Genomic DNA, 19,883 nt, shown 5'->3' on the forward strand with positions numbered 1-19,883 from the left:
TCCCCCGCAAGCAGGGCATCATGGCAACATCCCTTCCTGATGGCTTGCTCCATCCCAACCACTAATATTTTGACTAAAGAGCCAGTGTGGTATAGTGGTTAGAGTGCTGGACTAGGACTGGGGAGACCCGAGTTCAAATCCGCATTCAGCCATGAGACTTGCTGGTGACTCTGGGCCAGTCAGTTCTCTTTCAGCCTAGCCTACTTCACAGGGTTGTTGTGAAAGAGAAACACAAGTATGTAGTACACCGCTCTGGGCTCCTTGGAGGAAGAGCGGGATATAAATGTAACAACAACAAAGCACACAGCGTTTCATTGAAAATATGTACATCTCGCCTTCCCGTGTTTACAACCCACAAGGCAGCCAACAGCAAACACGTCCTTTACGTCACCAAACACCCCCATCATAAAGGCAGCAGCAAAACTAAACAAAGCCTGCAAAGAGCAGCAATTCTGAATGTGACACACAAGTGCCTCTTTAGAACTGGAAGCAAGAAGCAAATATTAAGACAATCAAGTAACAGGACTTGAACAAGGCCTCTGAGGCTGTGTTAAAACAGACTGGGTGGTAGAAATTGGCAGGGTCTGGTGCTCGGGCAGAATTAGCTCACAAAAGCAAGCTATGTAGGCAAGATGGATCACGTGCATTTCAGCAGCAGAACACACGCTCCGGTGCCATAAATTCTAACAAATTAAAGTTTAATTATGCCTCCATGGCCTATGTGTTCCCCCAGTAAGTGGCTTAATTATATATGAAGTATAGAAAAAGCATTTCCAGCCACCTGCGTTTGCCAGGCTAAAGAGAAAAGCCAGTTGGGAGCAGATGCCTGGCTTGCAAAAGGAGACATTTCGCACATTTGGAGGCAAACCACCCCGTCTTGGCAACAATACTAAGGTGAAGCTACAGGCTTCGGTGCCTGTACAAAATATGTACAGGGCTATCACAAAATGTGCGCACCAACAGAGATTCAGGCCCCCAGATGTGGTTTGACTACTACTTGACTATAAATATTTGCTTCCTGCTTCCAGGTCTAAAGACTATGGGATGATGGGAGCTGTAGTCCAAAACCAGCGACCCACAAGCTTAGGCTCAGCTCACTAGCCAGCCATCATTTGTGGTGGCCACCAATCCTCTGAGAGCCTTTTCTGGCAGAGGGCGTAGGCGAGAAGAAGGTCTTCTATTTGCACTAGGTGCTGGAGAAGGAACCCTTGCCTGAGGGCAAGCATCACTGGCAAGCTGGCCACCAGATCTGTTGATGCCTGCCCAACCACCTGCCCAAGATTACAACTCCCCTCGTCCCTACCCTTCAGCCAATGCAGTGGGGGATAATGGTTGCTGTAGTCCAACACGACAAGGTTGGGAGCTCCTGATCTAGACTACACATCAATTCTGGACAGAACGCTTCCCCCCAGTCATGGGACTGTGGCACATCCAGATCGTTGCCCTGTGGTCCTGGACGCCAAATTCAAAGTCCTGAAGAGGACAGTGCATGCGTGTGTGTGTGTGTGTGTGTGTGTGTGTGTGTGTGTGTGTGTGTGTGTGTTGTTAAACAAGGCTCTTCTAGTTCAATAGTTTGCAAGCAGCAGCTAAGACACAGAAAATAGGACCGGCTGGTGGGGGGGGGGGAGAGAGACTAGAAATCTGTGGCAAAGGTCTCAAAGCAAGCCTTGTACTCCAACTCACAACATTTATTTACATTTCTTTTCACAACCTGAAAAAAATGTTAGCTCTGCCTGCGACACAAGCACCCATTTAAATCCGGTCCAAATATTTACTCCCGCGTCTGACAGCGAAGCCTTAAGACGCTCGGATCGTAGGCTGTCCTTGGCTACAAGGCTCTGAGAGCATATTTCCCCCTTATCATCCAGGGCAAAGCTGTTACACGGAATGGGAATATTTAATCTCTGGCCTTGGCGAGAGACTCGCATGACCCAAGTGGCCATCATCAAGAGGCAAGCTTATCTGACTCCAGCTCCCCTCTGGTTGATAGGTACAGAGTTGGACACAACCAAAAGGACACATGAGGAGTGAATCATGAACCCTGCTCTAGGGGGGAGGATTTTGCCAATCCAAAGTGACATAACTGGCACCTGGACACCCCATCCTCCTAATCGCCTGGTCATGCAGGGCCCCTTTTGAAATGTCCCGTCTTACCCACTGTGCCCTTTTATTTCTGTTACCTAACTCAGCTTAACCTACTGCCATACTCTGACGTCTGTTTCCATAGGAAACAGGATCCTCACTCAAAATCCAGATCCTCTTAGAGATCAGCTGAAGCCGAATGCGCAATTTTTTTCTCCCCAAGCACCCGTTTTCCCTCACTAGTGCTCTAGCCCCCACCAGCCAGGCTCTTTTCAGGTCCTTTTACAGGCAGGGAACTGGGTGGAAGAATGCAGAGGTGGGCAAAGTTGGCCCTCCAGATGTTGTCGTACTACAACTCATAATCCCTAGCCACAATGTACTGTGGCTAGGGATGATGGGAGTTCTAGTTCAAAAACTGCTGGAGGGCCACATTTAGGAACACTGGAAGCTGCCATATACTGAGTCAGACCACTGGTCCACCTAGCTCAGAACTGTCAACCCAGACTGGCAGCAGTTTCTCCAAGGTTGCAGGCAGGAATCTCTCTCAGCCCCAGCTTGAAGATGCCAGGGAGGGACTTTGGAATCTTCTGCATGCAGACAGCCCCATCCCCTAAGTTTGCCCATCGCTGGACTAAAGAGTAGGATTAAAGGGGCAATTTTCACAATGGAGGGAAGTAAAAAGGATCTGAATTGGGAGTGGTGCTTTTTGACGTGTTCATACATCGTTTGGAGTTAGGGGCAAGCAACAAGGAGGCCAGGTCTGCAGATGGTACCCAACTATTAGGAATATAAGGAAAAGGGCCTTATACCAAGTCAGACCCTTGGTCCATCTAGCTCAGAATTGCCTGCAACGACTGGCAATTGCTCTCCAAGGTTTCAGGCAGGCGTCTCTCCCAGTCTTACCTGAAGATGCAAGCAAAGAGACCCTCTTCCAGATCCTGCATGGCAAAGGGAACAACTCATGCTTGCAACCACAAAACCAGATCTCCGAGTGTGCAGCAATTATGAAACAAGCAAATTCCATGCTGGGGATCATTAAGAAAAATATCAAAAACATGAATCATGTCACTATACAACCCTCTGGTCTGGCCACATTTGGAATACTGTGTGCAGTTGTGGTTGCTGCATTGCCAAATAAATACAGAAGAGCTAGGAAAGGTGCAGAAGAGACAAGCACCTCTTCCTTACAAGGCAGGGCTACAATATTCGGGCTGCAACATTTTAGTTTAGAAAAAAAAAAGGTACTGATTGAGGCTTACAAAATTATGCCTAGCATGGAGAAAAGAGAGGGGAGGTTTTCTTCCTCTCCAAAAAATAGAATCGGAGGTCATCCAATGATGCTGACTGTCAGGTGATTTAGGACACACAAAAGCAAGCATTTGTCACACAGCACAAAACCAGTCTGTGGAACCTGCTGCCACAAGATATGACGATGGCCTCTAGCTTAGACGGCATCAAGAAGGGGCTATCAATGGCTCCCAGTCTTGATGGACAGAGGCTGCCCCCAGGCTCAGAGGCAGGATGCCCCTGAACACCAGTTGCAGGGGAACAATGGCAGGGGGGGGGCACACCTTCATCTCCAAGCTGTTAGGTTTCCCAGAGGCATCTGGTAGGTCCCTGTGAGAAGAGGGAGGCCGGGCCAGGGAGGCCTTTGCTCTGATGCTGCAGGAGTCATCTTATGTAAGCTGCACTGCCTCTTGCTGGCATTACGTCTACCAGCCCTCAGTGAACCAAGTTCATCTGGAGACAGACAATTTCAAGGTAATACGGCCAAAGTCCTAACCGTTCGATTCATGGCCAGCCCCAAGGGAACCGGAGAAGTCACTTTGGGGTTTGAGTTGCAGCACACTGCGGTTGCTTACCACAGCGTTTTCCAGGTTTTACCCAAGTAATCCACCTCTGCTTGGCAACTGGAGATGCTGACTGAGACCTGGAAAAAGCCAAAAAGAGATCCACCCTCACCCCCCGCCCACTCCTGCAGTACTGGTGAGAGGTGGCAGACCCTTAATAATGTCCCACACCCAGCTCATTGGAACCTAGGGTCTAGTGTGGTGCACAGGGCAGGGGTTGCCAAAACCTGGGGGCCCAGAGGGTGTCTGACTCCAACTCCCATAATCCCCTGCCATGGCAGGGGGTGATGGGAATTGTAGTCAGACACCCTCTGAGCCCCCGGGTTTTGGCAACCCCTGCTGTAGAAGACAAGGGCCAAGTTCAAATGCCCACTCGGCCACAAAAGCTACTGGGTGACCTTGGGAAAGTCAGCCTCACCTATTTCACTGGGTGTCACAAAGGTGAAGGAGAAAGAAGATTCCTCCACTGATATCATCTTGAGCTCCTCTAAGGAATGGCAGGAGGATGGTGATCCATGTTCACTTTAGCAGGGACCCCCAGATGCTGCTGACTACAACTCCCATCTTCCCCAGCTGCAATGGCCATTTGTGGATCCCTGCACACAAGTGGACTTAAGAGCCAGCCAAGAGGATCTGGCCAAGGTCCAAGTAGCCCAGAATCCTATGGTGTTGTTTTTTGCAGCAGCAGCCCACCAGATTATTGCATTTCTATCCAGCTTTTCCTCCAAAGCGCCCTGAGCCATGTCCAGGGTTATGCTGATCCCCACAACCACCCTGCGAGGTAGGGTAGGCCAAAGGAGAAGTGACCAGCCCCGAGTCACCCAGCAAGCTTCATGGCTCATCAGGGATTTGAACACAGGACACCCCGCTCCTAGTCCAACAATGAGCAGGCAACCAAGGCACACGCCCTCTCCTGCCGTTGCTCCCCGGTTCTAAAAAGCTCAACTCCTTTCACATCAAATCGCTGAATTATACTCCCATTTCATTTCAAGATGCCTTCCTTGCAACAATGCTCCTATCCTGATGAGCAAACTTTGGTGCTCACAGGAGATCTTCCAGGTTGCACACTAGTGAAGAATTTGCATTTGGCTGCAAGTTACCTAGGCCAAAGTTGACAGGAAGGATTTGCGAGCCAAGATGCAAATCTAGTCATTGGCTTCAGGGACAGCCCCAAGGATGTGTTAATGATGTTTGCTCCGTTTGAGACATCAAAGTTATCCCATGCACATCCAATATTGAAGTGACCCCATGGACTCCAAACCATTAACTCTGGTCAGGAGAGACAACTTGTTTTCAACAGCCTTATCTATCACCGAGAAATCTAGAAGCTTCCCAAGAAACAATAAATTTGTTCAAGTAACCATTCTAACTGTTATTGAAAGTGTTGATTAATTATATAGGAAGCTGCCTGCTACTCTATCATTGGTCCACCTAGCTCAGTACTGTCTACACCAGGCCTGCTCAGCTTAGCCCCTGAAGCTGTTTTTGGACTACAACTCCCATAATCCCTAGCCAAAGGGGCCAAAAGCCAGGGATGATGGGAGTTGTAGGCCAACAGCTGCAGGAGGGCAGAAGTTGAGCGGGCCTGGTCTACACTGATTGGCAGCGGCTTCTCCAGGGTTGCAGGCAGGAGTCTTTCCCAGCTTTGCCTGGAGATGACAGGGAGGAAACTTGGAACCTTCTGCATGCAGGTGCTCTTCCCAGAGCGGCCCCACCTCCTAAGGGAATCTCTTCCAGTGCTCATACGTAGTATCCCATTCAAATGCAAACCAAGGCAGACCCAGCTTAGCAAAGGGGAGAATTCATGCTTGCTGCCACAAGAACAGCTCTCCTCCCAATTTCCCACATGGAAGATGATGCTTGAGCCCCGAATGCCAAACCATGCAATGGCCATGACTTCTGAGCCCATAAGTAACTGGTTTCTAAACACCTGGGAAGAAGATTGTTTTTTTCTTCCTGTGCCAGGAAGCAGCTTTGGATGGCGAAGTGTTGGTTAAAAAACATGTTTGCCTACTGATAACTGTACGGATGAAGGGGCCTCAACCAGTTGCTGCATTCTGACTTCTGGACAACTGGTTTGCCATCAATTACCCAGGCTAAGAAGCAGCTGTTAGAGGCTGCCATGGCCACAGGGTGGAACGTGAGGACGAACAAGCAGTAGAGAAAATAATCAATCATTTAGAACCATAAGCAACCCAGCGTAGCTTAAAGCAAGTCTTCAAGCCATCTGCTGAAACAAAAACATCTTTCCCAAGAATGCAGTGCAACCCTCGAACTGACCTCTCCCAATGTCAAACATCAGGGCGGCCCTTTCATGAGGCATGGCGAGGCCTTCAGCTCAGGCAGCCGACTGCTGGGATTCCAGGAGGGCAGCAAGGTGTCTCCTGCCATCCGAGCAGCTCTTTGGGACAGGCCTGACTCTTGCAAACCTTGCAAGGAGCAGAAGGAAAGAAGAGGCGGCAGCTGGTAACCTCCCCTCCTCCCTGACCCCACCATGCACTTCCAAAGCTTGCAAGGGCTGGTTCTGAAAGGAGCTGTCCCGCACTGGGGGCATGGGGTGAGGTAGTATTTTATGCCTTGCCTCAGGCACAAAACCTCGGGGCTGTATTCCCTGCAAGCGTGGCTGACTCCAACTCCCATCATCCCCAGCCCAAGGCCACTGCGGCTGGGGATAGGAACAGATGAAGCTGCCTTCTACTGAGTCAGACCCTTGGTCCATCTAGCTCAAGACTGTCTACACAGACTGGCAGTGGCTTCTCCAAGGTTCCAGGCAGGAGCCTCAGTCCTATCTTGGAGATGCAAGGGAGAGAACATGAAACCTTCTGCTCTTCACAGAGCAGCTCCATCCTCTAAGGGGAATCTCTTACAGTACTCACACATGTGGTCTCCCATTCAAATGTAAACCAGGGCAGACCCTGCTTAGCAAAGGAGACCATTCATGCTTGCTACCACAAGACCATGGTGCGAGTTGCAGTTCACAACATCTGGGAATCCCTGTTACAGGGAATACTGCCTGGGCCACCCCTACCCCAACAAGAAGACTTCGAATGATGTGGACCACTGAGAGAGTCTGGATATAGTTGTTGTGCCAAGGAACTGGGTGCGCTCATTAACCTTCCACACGCGAGGAAAAATACAAGTTCCATTCCAGTAACGACTCCCACAAAGTGCAGGCTAATTGGAAGGGCAAACAAATCCATCTCGGTGGACTACAGAACGGGCCGCAAATGACCGTGTGTTTATTTGTAGCTGTGTCACCAAAGTGCTGCTCTCTCTGCTTCGTGTCTGCATCGGGGTCAGATCACTCATCACCAGCAGATAGCAAGAGTACAAGGTACAAGTTGACAGATGTTGGAGTCCTGGATTGATACCACTCAGCACAAAAACTGCGCTGGCCAAACAGTGCCTCTGCATCTGAGAAGGCAAAGCACTCTTCAAACACACACTGAATGTTACTGGGCAAAAGGCACATGTGGCAGATGGCATACAGAAAACCAGGAAAACTCAAGGAATTTTGGCTTGCAAGCCCTTGGTACCTTAAAGCCATCCTTTCCTCAACACGGGATGGGGGACAGCCACCAACTTGCATGGGCTTAAGCAGGGTTTAAACAGATTCGTGGAGGGCATGGCTATCGCTGAATGCCAATTGCAGGGGAGAAATGGCTGGAGAGAGGGCATGCCTTCCCAGAGGCATCTGGTGGGCCACTGTGGGCAACAGGTGCTGGACTGGATAGGCCTTGGGCCTGATCCAGCAGGGCTGTTCTTATGTTCTTAAGACAAGCTCATACAATTGTTAATGCCTGGTTAAGCATTTTATAATACAGGACATTTTGATGCATATTTCTAGTAATGCTAAAGGTAATAGTTTTATGTTCCATGCAAGAGTCAAGAGGGAGCCAAGTTTTAAAGAAGTAATTGCTCTCCCCACCTCCCCGCCGCCTCTAGCCCCCAGACGCTGCTGCTCTCTTAATTCGTTTATAATTGAGCTGCTTCAAGTTACAAAGCAACTCCTGATCCAAATCAGGTTTCCTCCACCTTGCCAGATATTCTTGCAAATACCACGAGCTGCTGTAACAGACATTTTGAAATGCAAAAAGACAGAACACTTCCAGAGAATGCGCAGTGAGTAATGGTGGGGAAAGGTTCCATCTCCTCCCCATGGCTGGGTGGACCAGGTGATGTCCCTGCTGGCAGAGCGTTAGGGATGGGGGTCTGTGTCCAGTTGGGGCTGGACCTGGGGGGGCAAACAGCGTTTGGGACTCAGGGAAGGGGCTCTGTATGTATCTAATGAGGGAGGGATGCTTAGGAAAAATATCGGAAGCTGCCTTCTGCTGAGTCAGACCCTTGGTCCATCTAGCTCAGCATTGTCTGCACTGACTGGCAGCGGCTCTCCAAGGTTTCAGGCAGGAGTCTCTCCCAGCACTACCTGGGAATGCTGCCAGGGATCCAAGCTGGTAATTTCTGCATGCAAGCCGACTCCCCAACACTGCAAGCAGATTCTCTACCACAGCCCCACTATGGGGAATTCCTCAGGCCTTTCACCAATTGCCTTTCTCCCTATACATCCCTTAATTAACATCCCCACCCTATTTAAGACTAGAGGGCACACAGCCCCTCACTAATGGCCGGCCAGGAAGCTGGCGTAGCTAGAAGGGCTATCGTATCCAGGGGAACGGGAGCACCAGGCTAAATCTTTTTCATCCCAGCTTTATACAGGCAGCATTCATTGCTGCATTCTGTTGAACCAGTGCCTGAAGCTGCTGGCCAGTGTTCAAAGAGGATTTTAAAAGCAAGAGTCCTAAGCATCACCCAGAGGTTTACAATCCAGAAGTCAAAGGCGTGAGCCGGGAGGCGCTTATGGCCAACTTCCCCCATTAATTTCAGTGTGGCTACTCATGAGTAGTTTAGTCCGGCGGTCAGTCAGTGTGGTTTCTCTTTATAAACAGCCCCTGTTCCCAATCTAGGCCTCTGAGGTGGCCAATTAGAACGAAACATAAAAATGCAAGCATGAAAGCAAGGGCAGCACACTCATACTAGACAAAGGAAGCATGCCAGACCCCTAGACCAGGGCAGCACAACTGTGGCCATCTGGTTGTTGCTGGACTACATCTCCCATCATCCCCCAGCACAACAGCCAACAGCCCAGGATGATGCAAGTTGTAGTCAGTCTTGCCCTAACCCAGGGTTGCTCAACTGTTGGCCCACAACTCCCATAACCTCTGGCAACTGCCCAGTGTGGCTGGGGATTATGGGAGGTGTAGTCCAAACACAGCTGGGGGGCCAAAGTTGAGCAAGCTTGCCCTAGGCAAACAAATGTTTTTCTTGGCACCTAGAAGCGGTCAGTGCGGATACTTGAGAAAAAGCCAAGACAGTATTTACAACAACTGCACTCCATCCTTCCTCCAAGGAGTTCAGAGTGCTGTACATGGCTCCTCCCCTCCTCCAGGCATTTTAATCCTCACAACCACCCTGCAGAGTAGGCTAGGCTAATAGAATGACTGGCTCAACCCAGGGCTTCCCAGTCATAGTCCACCACTCGACTCACCGCCCCACATGCTCCAGAATTTGGGTGCCGCAGCAGAAGAGGGCCCCTGCCCCAAGGAGCAACATATACAGGCTACAGATGCAGCTTCCTGGTGGACAAACCAGGGCTGGCCAAGTCCAGAGACCTAACCTTCAAGAAGGCTTAGCCGCAGCAGTACTACGGAGCAAAACGCCTTCTGCCACAATGCCCGGATTTATTTGCACCACGAAAAGAGGCAGGCTTCAAGCTCCACCACTTTGCAGCAGGCAAGGACGTTTAACACATTAGCAGTTGTGGGTCCTGAATGCTCAGAACCCCAAAAGCAAATTCAAAGATTTTCAAGATGGGGCCAGAAAGAAAGACCTGGGCAGGTGCTTAGGAAGTCTGAAAGATTAACCATCAGGGCACGATATCTGGAAAATATTCCTTGAAAAGGGAAGGAAAGATTGCCCCCCCTTTCCAAAACGCAAGGAACCTCTTCCTGAATGACACAAGGCAGAAGTGGAGAATTCTCAGCTCAAACTTCCAAGGAAGCATCCAGTTTTAGAAACCATTACCACCACCTGTTTTCTGTCCTCCTTGGACATTGAACCACAGCTTCATACACAAGTAATTGACCCACAGTAGATCTACTGATTTACTAGAGATAAAGCATCCCCCATCGTCAACTTATCTGAACCTAAAATATTGCCCGTTTGATTGCAGACTTATCTCTCTTGACAACATGCTTTTTAATGCTTTTTAAAATCCAACTGTTCCAATTCTCCCCACTGAGAAGTCCCACCAGCAGAAACCGTGTGCGTGTCAAACACCCAACAGTCTAGCTTGAAAAGATCTTGTAACCCCAACTTCCCCAACCCCTGTATCCAAAATTAGGGCTTAAAGTTGGGTCCACTTGAGTAGTCCTCTTCCATGACAGTTCCCTAGCTACATCTCACACTATTCCTCCAACTCAGAAGCGATTTCTTTTTCCCAATACCTAACACTATGTGGACTACCATTTCTAATTTCTCGCCAGAAAATGGCAGCAAAGGAACTACAGGCCAACCACTAATGACTGGCCAGCATTCTCTACTGAAAAGCCGTACACAAAATTTTAGTTGCATTAACCCAACAAGAATATTATGCGCAGCCCTCCTGTGCGTGGTATTGAGTTGGGCTCATACGTGACTTTACCCCCAGACTTCTCAAACTTGGGTGCCCAGATGCTTGACTACAGTCTCCATTATCCTCAGCCACAGTGGCCTTTGGGATGGTGGGGGCTGTTGTCCGACTAAGTCTGGGCACCCATGTTTGAAAACCCCAGACTCTCCCTATGCAAAACATTCAACCCCTCCCCAGCACATCCACACCAGCTGGGCAGAGCTCCTGCTATCAGCAAACTAGGAAAGCTCTCTGCTTTTAGGCACGCACACACACACACACACACACACACACACACGTACGTAATCTGAATAAAATTCTACAGCACAAGGAAGTCCTCTCTGAAAGCTGCCCAGCACTCAAAGCCTGTATTTGCATCCAGCCAATAACTCAATCACAATCACGATCCCAGGCTATTGTCTTGGAGCGGTATTACCCGAAGCGCCCAGTCAAAGGTTCACCGCTTGATCTGCTTCTATCGTACTCTGCTTATCCAGGCCAGCCAGAGGTTTCAGGGCCCGTTTATTGTGCAGCAGGAGCCCACAGGGTCCCCTCTGCCCGCTCGTTTGCTTTAACGAGGCAGCTTCTATCATAGGAAGCCTCCTGAGTCCTGGAAGGCTTGAACCAACTTCTGCCTTTCTGCCCCCTTCTTCCCTACCCAAACCCTCCTTTCAGGGCCAAGTGGCCTGCAATACTCGCCTTTTGCCAAGCTCTTTCTGTAAGAAGCCGGCCATCCGAGAGGGCGAATGATTCGCTACTTCTCTCCCGCTCAAGAGGCTTCTTAGAATTAAGCCCCACTGAGTGACCCAGGGGCCCGGCATCCCTCCTCCTCCACACCCCTTTCAAGTGGCACCCTACACACACACACCCAGACTGTTACAGGCAATTCCCATCCCGAGCGGGGCTTTGGAGCAGTGTTACCTGTGGGAAATGCTCAGCAGGCCCAACCACCAGAAGAATAGTCGGCCTCCTTTCCGAGTCGCCGCCCCCTTTGTTGAGTGGCTTCCCCGGCATCTTGGGGGCCTGCTCCCCAGCGCCAGGAGCTGGGGGGTCCTTGGCCTCCTCATCCTCTTGTGCTCCTGCAGGGCCTTGACACGCCGCCCTTGAGATCAGGCAGGAGAAATAGCGCCAGAGCGACTGCAGCATCACTGGCCCTCGGCTCGCGAACTGGCCAGGCAGCCCCTGCCGTCAGAGGCCGAGGAAGGCAACGGGAGCCGGGCTCTCAAGCACCCTCTTTGCAGAGTCGGGGCTGCAGGGGAAGCTTCCGAGCCAGCGGCGCCAGGGGAGAAGCGAGCCGCGCGGTGGCTTCCTGCCTCTGGAATGTCTGCTGGTGCTGCCGTGCCCGGCCTCCCAAACAGCTCCCTCGGAGAGACAATGGCAAGCCGTGCCAGCATGAAGCCAAGATGCTGGGCCTTGCAGGGAGCCTCGGGCGGAGCGAGGCAGAACGGAGCAGCAACGGCTCTCGGGAAGAGAGAGTCTTGCCCTCTGGGCAGCTGTGCCGGCTAACCTGTGCTTGCTGGCTCATCGAGGGCACATCCAAAGGAGCAGGAGCACGGAGCATCCAGGCTGCATTCTCACTGCAGCAGTGCCTGGCCAATCACCGTCCCCGACACTAACAGGTTCATTATTCAAGCCAGCAGGCTGGGGCCAATCAGGTGAGCGGGGGGGCTGAATTATGCCTGCCATGCGGCCGGAGAGTCCTGCAGAGGAGAGGCGGCTGGAACTTCTAGGAGGAGGGCTGCACGGCCTGGGTATCCGTGGCGTGGGAGGCAGCTTCTGAAGGCGGGCAGGGCTGGGGAGGAGAACATTCAGAAGAGATGCTCCAGCAACCAGGATCTGATCTAGGGCCCAGACAGGGATCCCTGGAGACAGAGAAGGCATTCCCTTTCCTTCCCAAACCAGCTGGATGGCTGTTCGTGAGTAAAGAAGCAGGCGGCCCTGGTGTGTCACACTGCTCCCTGTCTGAAGGGCTGCGGTGGCTTCTAGGCACACCCGTCACAGAACACTCCTAGCCCATCTTCCTCAACTTTGCCACTGGTCCAGGTGCGGTTTACCCGGCTGTTACAGCTAACCCCGTAGCCTGGCCTTCAGGAACAAAGAGCCAGCACAGTGGTCCGAGTGGCCAAGATAGAGGAGACCCAGCCTCAGACCCCTACGCAGCCAGCAAGCTTACTAGGTGGCCCTCTTGGCTTAGCTGACCTGACAGGGCTGCAGTGAGGATGGGGAGGCAACCATGCTTGCAACTTTGAGCTCCTTGCAGGAAAGGCAGGGTAACTAACAATGTAGTACTAATAAACCCACATGAAAGTAAACTCGACCTGATCTACATCGACTCGGGTGTTTACTGAACATGAATGGGTTGGGTTTTTATCCACCCAGGCTTACACAATGTGCCACACTGAATCTCAGCAGGCACATAGTTCAGGGGCAGAGCAAGGTTGAAGGAGGAGGAGCATCTGCATGCAGGAGGTTCCCTCCTTGCAGAAGGTCTTGTGGTAGCAAACATCACTTGTCCCCTTAGCTAAGCAGGCTCCGCCCCGGTTGTATATGAATTGTGAGCCCTTGGGCAACAGGGATCCATCTTGTTTATTTGTTGTTTCTCTATGTTAACCGCTTTGGAAACATTTGTTGAAAAGCGGAATATAAATATTTGTTCTTATTGTTGTTGAATGGGAGACTAAATGTGTGAGCACTGGAAGATATTCCCCTTAGGGGATGGAGCCGCTCTGGGAAGATCTTCCAGGTTCCCTCCCTGGCAGCATCTCCACGCTAGGGCTGAGAGAGATTCCTGCCTGCAGCCTTGGAGAAGCTGCTGCCAGTCAGTGCAGACAATACTGAGCTAGATGGACCAAGGGTCTGACCCTGTAGATGGCAGCCTCCTACGTGGGGAGAGAAAGGACAGGCAGGCTGTTGCCAGTCACTGGGTCCTCCTCCCTCATGGGCCCTGGGACATTTGTCCCCACACGCCCCCTTGTTCGATTATAGCTACACCCCCAGTGTAGGTGTGACCTGCTCTAAGCCTTTGAGACGACTGGTATCACATCCCCAATCTTTATGTCTAGACCAGGGAGCTATGGTGCAGCAGAGGTCATCGCTATGGGCAAGCTGCATTGAGAGCTTTTATTCAGTTTTTTTGTGTTAGGCAACTGGACTTGCAATTGTATCGTTCTGGGTAGAACTACGTCTTAGTTCACCGCTGAACTCCCTGTTGGCTCCCAATTAGTAACAACTTGTGTTAAGAATGACGTGTTGAGGGGTGGTTGAGATTAACGATGCGGTTTCATGGCGGCCGCTGTCTCAAACTTGGCCCCCCCTGATTCTGGGCTACAAATCACATCGTCACTCAAGCCGTTGTGGCTGGGGATGGCTTAAATGGTAGTCCAACCCCACCATAGTGCAGGTCTGAGGACTCTTGCACTATGTTGCATCTTCTCCTTGAACTCAGGACTCAATTTTTTCCCCCACAGCAACACAGGAAGCTGCCTTTTACCGAGTCAGACCATTGGTCCCTCTAGCTCAGTATTGTCTACCCGGACTGGCAGCAACTTCTGCAAGATTGCAGGCAGGAATCTCTCTCAGCCCTATCTGGAGATGCTGCCAGGGAAAGAACTTAAGACTTTCTGCAGACAAGCATGCAGGTTCTCTTCCACCGAGCTATGACCCCATCCCCTAAGGGAAATCTCTTATAGAGCTCACACATGTAGGCTTCCATTCAAATGCAAACCAGGGTGGCCCCTGCTTAGCAAAGGGGACAATTTATGCTTGCTACCACAAGACCAGTCACCTTAAGTGGTGCAGCGGGGAAATGCTTGACTAACAAGCAGAAGGTTGACGGTTCGAATCCCCACTGGTACTATATCGGGCAGCAGCAAAATAGGAAGATGCTGAAAGGCATCATCTCATACTGTGCGGGAGGAGGCAATGGTCAACCCCTCCTGTATTCTGCTAAAGAAAACCACATGGCTCTGTGGGTGCCAGGAGTTGAAACAGACTTGATGGCACACTTTATCTTAATTATGTGCTTGGCACAGAGAGAAGGGAGAAGTGTTTAGAGGATGAGGGTATCAAAGCTGGACACCTTGTCCAACAAGGAATGCCATCTTGTGTTCCTAGCCAGATTCACTTGCCAGTGGCGAGTTCCCTGAGCCTTCAGGCGAGCAGGGCACCTGGTACCCCCCCCCCCCACACACACACACACTCCTCACAGAGGTCTCATTTCCACTGCCATTTCTGAGCAGGGAAGAAACTTGAGGAAACTTTTCTGAGCAGTACGAGAGGGCTCCCCGCCCGACCCCCGCCGTGCCATTTCTTACCGTCTCCATATCCCAGAACAAATGAGAGTAGGCGAGTGTTCCCTCCAACAGAGATTCCCAGGTGTTGTGGACTACAGCTCCCAGAATCCCCAAGCAAAAGCCTTTGCAGCTGGGGATTCTGGGAGTTGTAGTCCACAGCATCCAGGAATCCCTGTTAGAGGGAACACTGAAGGAGACCTGCTTCTCTCGTAAGCCCTCTGCCTGTGTGCCAGAAGAGGATCTGGGGGGCAGAGAGGGGACTGCCGGCGACCACAAGCAATGGCTGGCGACCGAGTCAGGCCCCAATTTGTGGGTCCCTGTCAGCAGCTCTTAAACGCACCCCTTTCCAAGAACCCCCATTTCCTTCCTCTCCCTAAGCACCTTTTGCCAACCTGGGATCCCTCCTCCCTCTCCAACCTGCCTACTGAGTTTACCTTCCATCTCTCCTAGGCAGGCGTTCTGCTCCCACAACACTTCTCGACAGAGCTTCAGGCACTGTTGAGGTTATGGAAGCATTTGCTAACAGGCAAAGGTAGCGGGCAGCAGCCTTTTGCCGCTTTAATCTTTCAAGGAGCCCAGTCGGAAGAATGCTCACCTACTGCCGAAAGCTAGGACGCTCCGCTTAAGCAGCTACATGGGCAGCAAGGCACAGGGAAGGGCTGCTGGATCATCGCGTATTCCCCACCGAGAGCAACAGCAGCTCTGTCTCCCCAGGAGGCTCTGAAGTGACTCATCACTTTCCAAGCTCCTCACTTGAAACACCCAGCCGAGCAAGAGCGGGCTGCTGGCTGCAGATAAAGCCATCCCGTGATGCTGGGCGACCACCTCCTGGTTCTCCGTCTGCAAGGAGCCCGGCCCTTCCGGTCCTGCTCACGCCCAGAAGCATTTCACAGGCCGTCTTTTGCACTCTAAGGGAAGCTGAAATGGCTCCTTGGAAGCGCTACGACCGGAGGCGGCCACCTTGGCGCGGCAGCTGTTGCTAAGTTACCACTCCCATCAGCCGCAGTAAGTCGCGGCTGGGGATGATGGGAGTTGGAGCTCAGCTGGAGAGCAAAGGCGCCCTACCCCTGCTCTGGAGCATGAGGGGCAAACCCTATTCCTGGCCATCACAGCAGGCCTCGGCAGGTAATTCAGAGCCAAAGGCCACTTGGAAAAAAACTAGGAGCATAGGAAGCGGCCTTCTACTGAGTCAGACCCTTAGCCCATCGAGCTCAGTATTGTCTGCACTGACTGGCAGAACCCCTCCAAAAAAAATAAACCCTCAAGGTTTCAGGCATGGGTCTTTTCCAGCCCTACCTGGAGGCAAAAGAACCCCCCCCAAAAAAAGAAAGTCCCATTGGAGATTGCTATGCTTAACCTGCACAGACCCTGCTTAGCAAAGACTTTGCCTGCTAGACTTCTTGAGTTGCCCTGTGGAACACCAGGAGACCAGAAGGCTGAAGAATTTTATACCTGCCCACATGACTGTAACACTGCTCCTAATGCGATACTGAGGTTATTATGCCGTTTTAGAACTAGACCCACAGAAGCTTTAATTAAGCACTCACCGAGGAGTTCTCGGAGCAAACCAATTCCAAAAGCCAAGAATGCACTGGCCTTTTTTGCACTTAAGAAAATAATTTCAATGGACCGCACCAATTATGCAACATACCAATTTATTCTCCTTTCTGTTTATTTTGGAACGATGTGGTAAAATTACCATTTTTCTTTCTTTCAGCAAGCTCCAAAACTAAGCTTATTCATGGAATTTGTTGCGAGGGGGAGAAGCGAGGAGGTACAAAGTCAGAAAGGCAGGCCCTATGCTGTGGTGTTAAGGGATTTGGAGAATACTTTCTGAAGTGCAACACACACACACACACACACAGCTTTCCATCAGAAGCAGTTATCCCACGCTAAGAGTAGAGGGCAGTGGAAAACCTATTTTCACAGATTACTTAACAGCCTATTTTGCCTGTGAATAATGAGTTAGGGGTGAACCGACTCCTTTCTCACTCCTCTCACTTTCCTTTAGTTCCTTTGAATCGATTCTCCACTGGAGTGCTATTGTCAGGACCTACAGAGCTTAATGGTATTTGTAGACTCAAGCAGAAAAGCATTCCACCCTACCACCCGCCCACCCCAATGACATTGCCCAGAAGGACAACACAACTTGCCAGTTTCCTGGGCCTGTATTGCCCAGCTTCCTAGTTGCGACCCATGGCGAGGCAAACCCAGTTCTACTCTGCAGTATCAACTTAGAAAGGTGGTAACCGCTACTACTACAAATACTACCACTTACAAAAGGCTCAGTTCAGTTTAGTTTGTTACCATCATTGGTCAAATACACAGTCCAGACCCAGATAAAAGGATCCTTAAAACTAGTGAATATCGATACAAATGTATATATACACATATAGGAAATACTACATAAAGTTGAAATAAAATAGAATAGGGTGAAACAAACTAAAAACCCAAAATAATCATTCCTAACACACCATGTACAGATCTTAATTGCAGCCGGACAGAATTTGGCCACCAGATGAGAGCCATCTGTGTACTTATCAGAAAGAAATAAGTTTATACAAAACTCAGTTATTCGGGTATCTAAAAACAAGGGGAGCAATGTATCTAAGACAAAAATCACAGTCGAAGGAATATGGCCAACCAATGTTCCCTCTAACAGCGATTTCCCAGATGTTGTTGACTACAACTCCCAGCATCCCCAGCTGCAACAGGCTTTGCTTGGGGGTGATGGGAGTTGTAGTCAACATCTGGGAATCCCTGTTAGAGGGAACACTGTGGCCAACAGCCCGAACATCGCCAGACTTACAAAATGCACAAAGTTAAGACAAGCATTCCCGGTGCAGTTACTCACCATCAGAAATTGGGCGAGACAAGTTTTGGAGCTGTACGCACTCCTGTTTTGTGATCATGTGCAAATAAAAAAAGAGATAGGGTAGTGATCATCTGACTCACTGCTGGGTGGACCTCCTGCTCTGCATATTCCGCTAGAATTTCAAGTTGCTGGTACTGCCTCTACCTCATCAGAGAGCTGGATAGAGCTACTCAGGGTTGGGGCTGGGGCTGTAGCTCAGTGGATATCTGCTTTGTGCACATGAGGTCCCAAGTTCCCTCCCTGGCAGCATCTCCAAGATAGGGCTGAGAGACACTCCTGCCTGCAACCTTGGAGAAGCCGCTGCCGGTCTGTGCAGACAATGCTGAGCTAGTTGGTCCAAGGGTGTGACTCTGAATAAGGCAGCTCCCAATGTTTGGTAGGACAGAGCCCTCCTACTCTGATGGCACTTAGCCATCGTGGCCCACGCCTCCCTTGCTTTTCCACTTGCAAACTGTCACATGACAGGGAGTGTGCCGATTTGGGTAGTACGCTCCAATTTGGTTAGGGTGCTTGTCCTACCGATTCTCCGATCATGTGAACTAGCCTACTAAGTGATCGCTTCAAGTCCTCAGGGTTGCTCAGTAGCATACTGCTGTCCAGCTAATCTTCCTCTAGCATCTGACATTCAAAGAACTGAACATGGCTTGTTTGTGACTTCCACACAAGTTCAAGGGAGGAAGTACCAACAACCTGAAATTCCAGTGAAATATGCAAAGCAGGAGGCTCACCCAGCAATGAGTCAGTCAGGCTTCCTCTAGCACTGCCTGTGTTGTCTAAAGTGGTTCCAAATATAAGTCTTCCTTGGTAGTTAGCCCTAGACAGATTCTCAGGGTTACCTGTGTCAATTATTTTAGATAGAAGATTAAGACCTACATAGGATGCTGCCTTATACGGAGTCAGACCCTTGGTCCATCTAGCTCAGGATTGTTTACACTGACTGGCAGCAGCTCTCCAAGGTGTCAGGCAGGAGCCTCTCCCAGCCCTACCTAGGACAGGGCTTAACAAATCCCAGGCGCCAGGGAGCCACAGGCCATAAAAATTTAACTGCAGCACTTAGACTAGGCTATTCAGAGGTAGCGTTACTGAATAAAATCTTAATTTGCCCCAGACAAATAAACTTTCTGTTCCAATATGTTACTTGGAAAGGGGATAAAGAGGAACCCCCTTTACCTCCCCCAATGTCTGTCATTAAATCTGGGAAATTTTGTCAAGTAGCTATTGCTTGCCTCTGAGATCCCAATAAAATTGGGCAAGGCCTGAACTAGAACAACAGGAAGGGAGGTAGGAAAGTTCCCTTCCCCCTCACTTCCTCATTTTCCCAATGTGGAGCAATTAAAAAAAAAAATTGGTAGATAAAATACCTCCACCTGTTTTAGAAAATGGCACAGCTCCAGACCCAGTTTAACCACCTCAGTGAAAACTAAAGCGTCTCCCAGGGAAGCACTCTTCATGACTAACTTACAAGTCATGGGCAAGCAGTCTTTGTTTTCCATGCAGGTGACGGATTGTTCTTCCGGCCCTGCAGGAAGTTACGCTGGGTATTAGGCATTCCAATTACATTCCACCAACTTCAGGCTGGAATCAGGCGTGCCGGGATGGTGAGACCATTTAAGCTGTCAAAGTCTTATTTTGTTCCGTGTGCGAAAATCACACGGAACCAATAACCTGCATTTACCGATTTGGTGGAATAGACAAGGCCAGGTAGTCACCGTTGCTTGGTATCATTACTAGCAAGTACTGCTGCAAGAAGGCAGGGAACCTATAATTTGGAAAGGGAAGGGAGAGCAAGCCAAGAAGAAAGGGCATTGAACACGAATGGCCCAGCCTAGAGGTGCTCAAGTTTAAGCTAGGGATTGAATCTGGGACTCTCTGCAGACAAGGAGTGTATTCCACTACTGAAGCGAGGAGAGCTGGTCTTGTGGTAGCAAGCATGAATTGTCTCCTTTGCTAAGCAGGGTCTGCCCTGATTTGCATCTACATGGGAGACTACAAGTGTGAGCACTGTAAGATATTCCCCTCAGGGGATGGAGCCACTCTGGGAAGAGCAGAAGGTGTTGTGAACGGTCATAACCCAACAGAACCAAAAGGTACCAACTCAGAAATATAGGCCTGTATCT

The 19,883-nt window shown here is 50.3% G+C and overlaps 1 protein-coding gene across 6 annotated transcripts in view; it reads right to left on the minus strand.

Annotated features, from left to right (window-relative positions):
• SLC25A25 (solute carrier family 25 member 25) overlaps window positions 1–19,883 on the minus strand; it is a 53,761-nt gene that overhangs the window by 18,708 nt on the left and 15,170 nt on the right. For 3 of the 6 annotated variants that reach the window (XM_053282309.1, XM_053282310.1, XM_053282312.1), the window contains exon 2: window positions 11,521–12,391. The exons of the other annotated variants lie outside the window; for them this stretch is intronic. In XM_053282309.1, the coding sequence (XP_053138284.1) occupies window positions 11,521–11,745 (225 nt within the window). In that variant the 5' untranslated portion in view covers window positions 11,746–12,391. The remainder of the gene's footprint in view (window positions 1–11,520; window positions 12,392–19,883) is intronic. 6 annotated transcript variants of the gene reach the window in all.

This window comes from Hemicordylus capensis, chromosome 17, assembly GCF_027244095.1.
Source record: "Hemicordylus capensis ecotype Gifberg chromosome 17, rHemCap1.1.pri, whole genome shotgun sequence".
Classification (NCBI taxonomy): Eukaryota; Metazoa; Chordata; class Lepidosauria; order Squamata; family Cordylidae; genus Hemicordylus; species Hemicordylus capensis.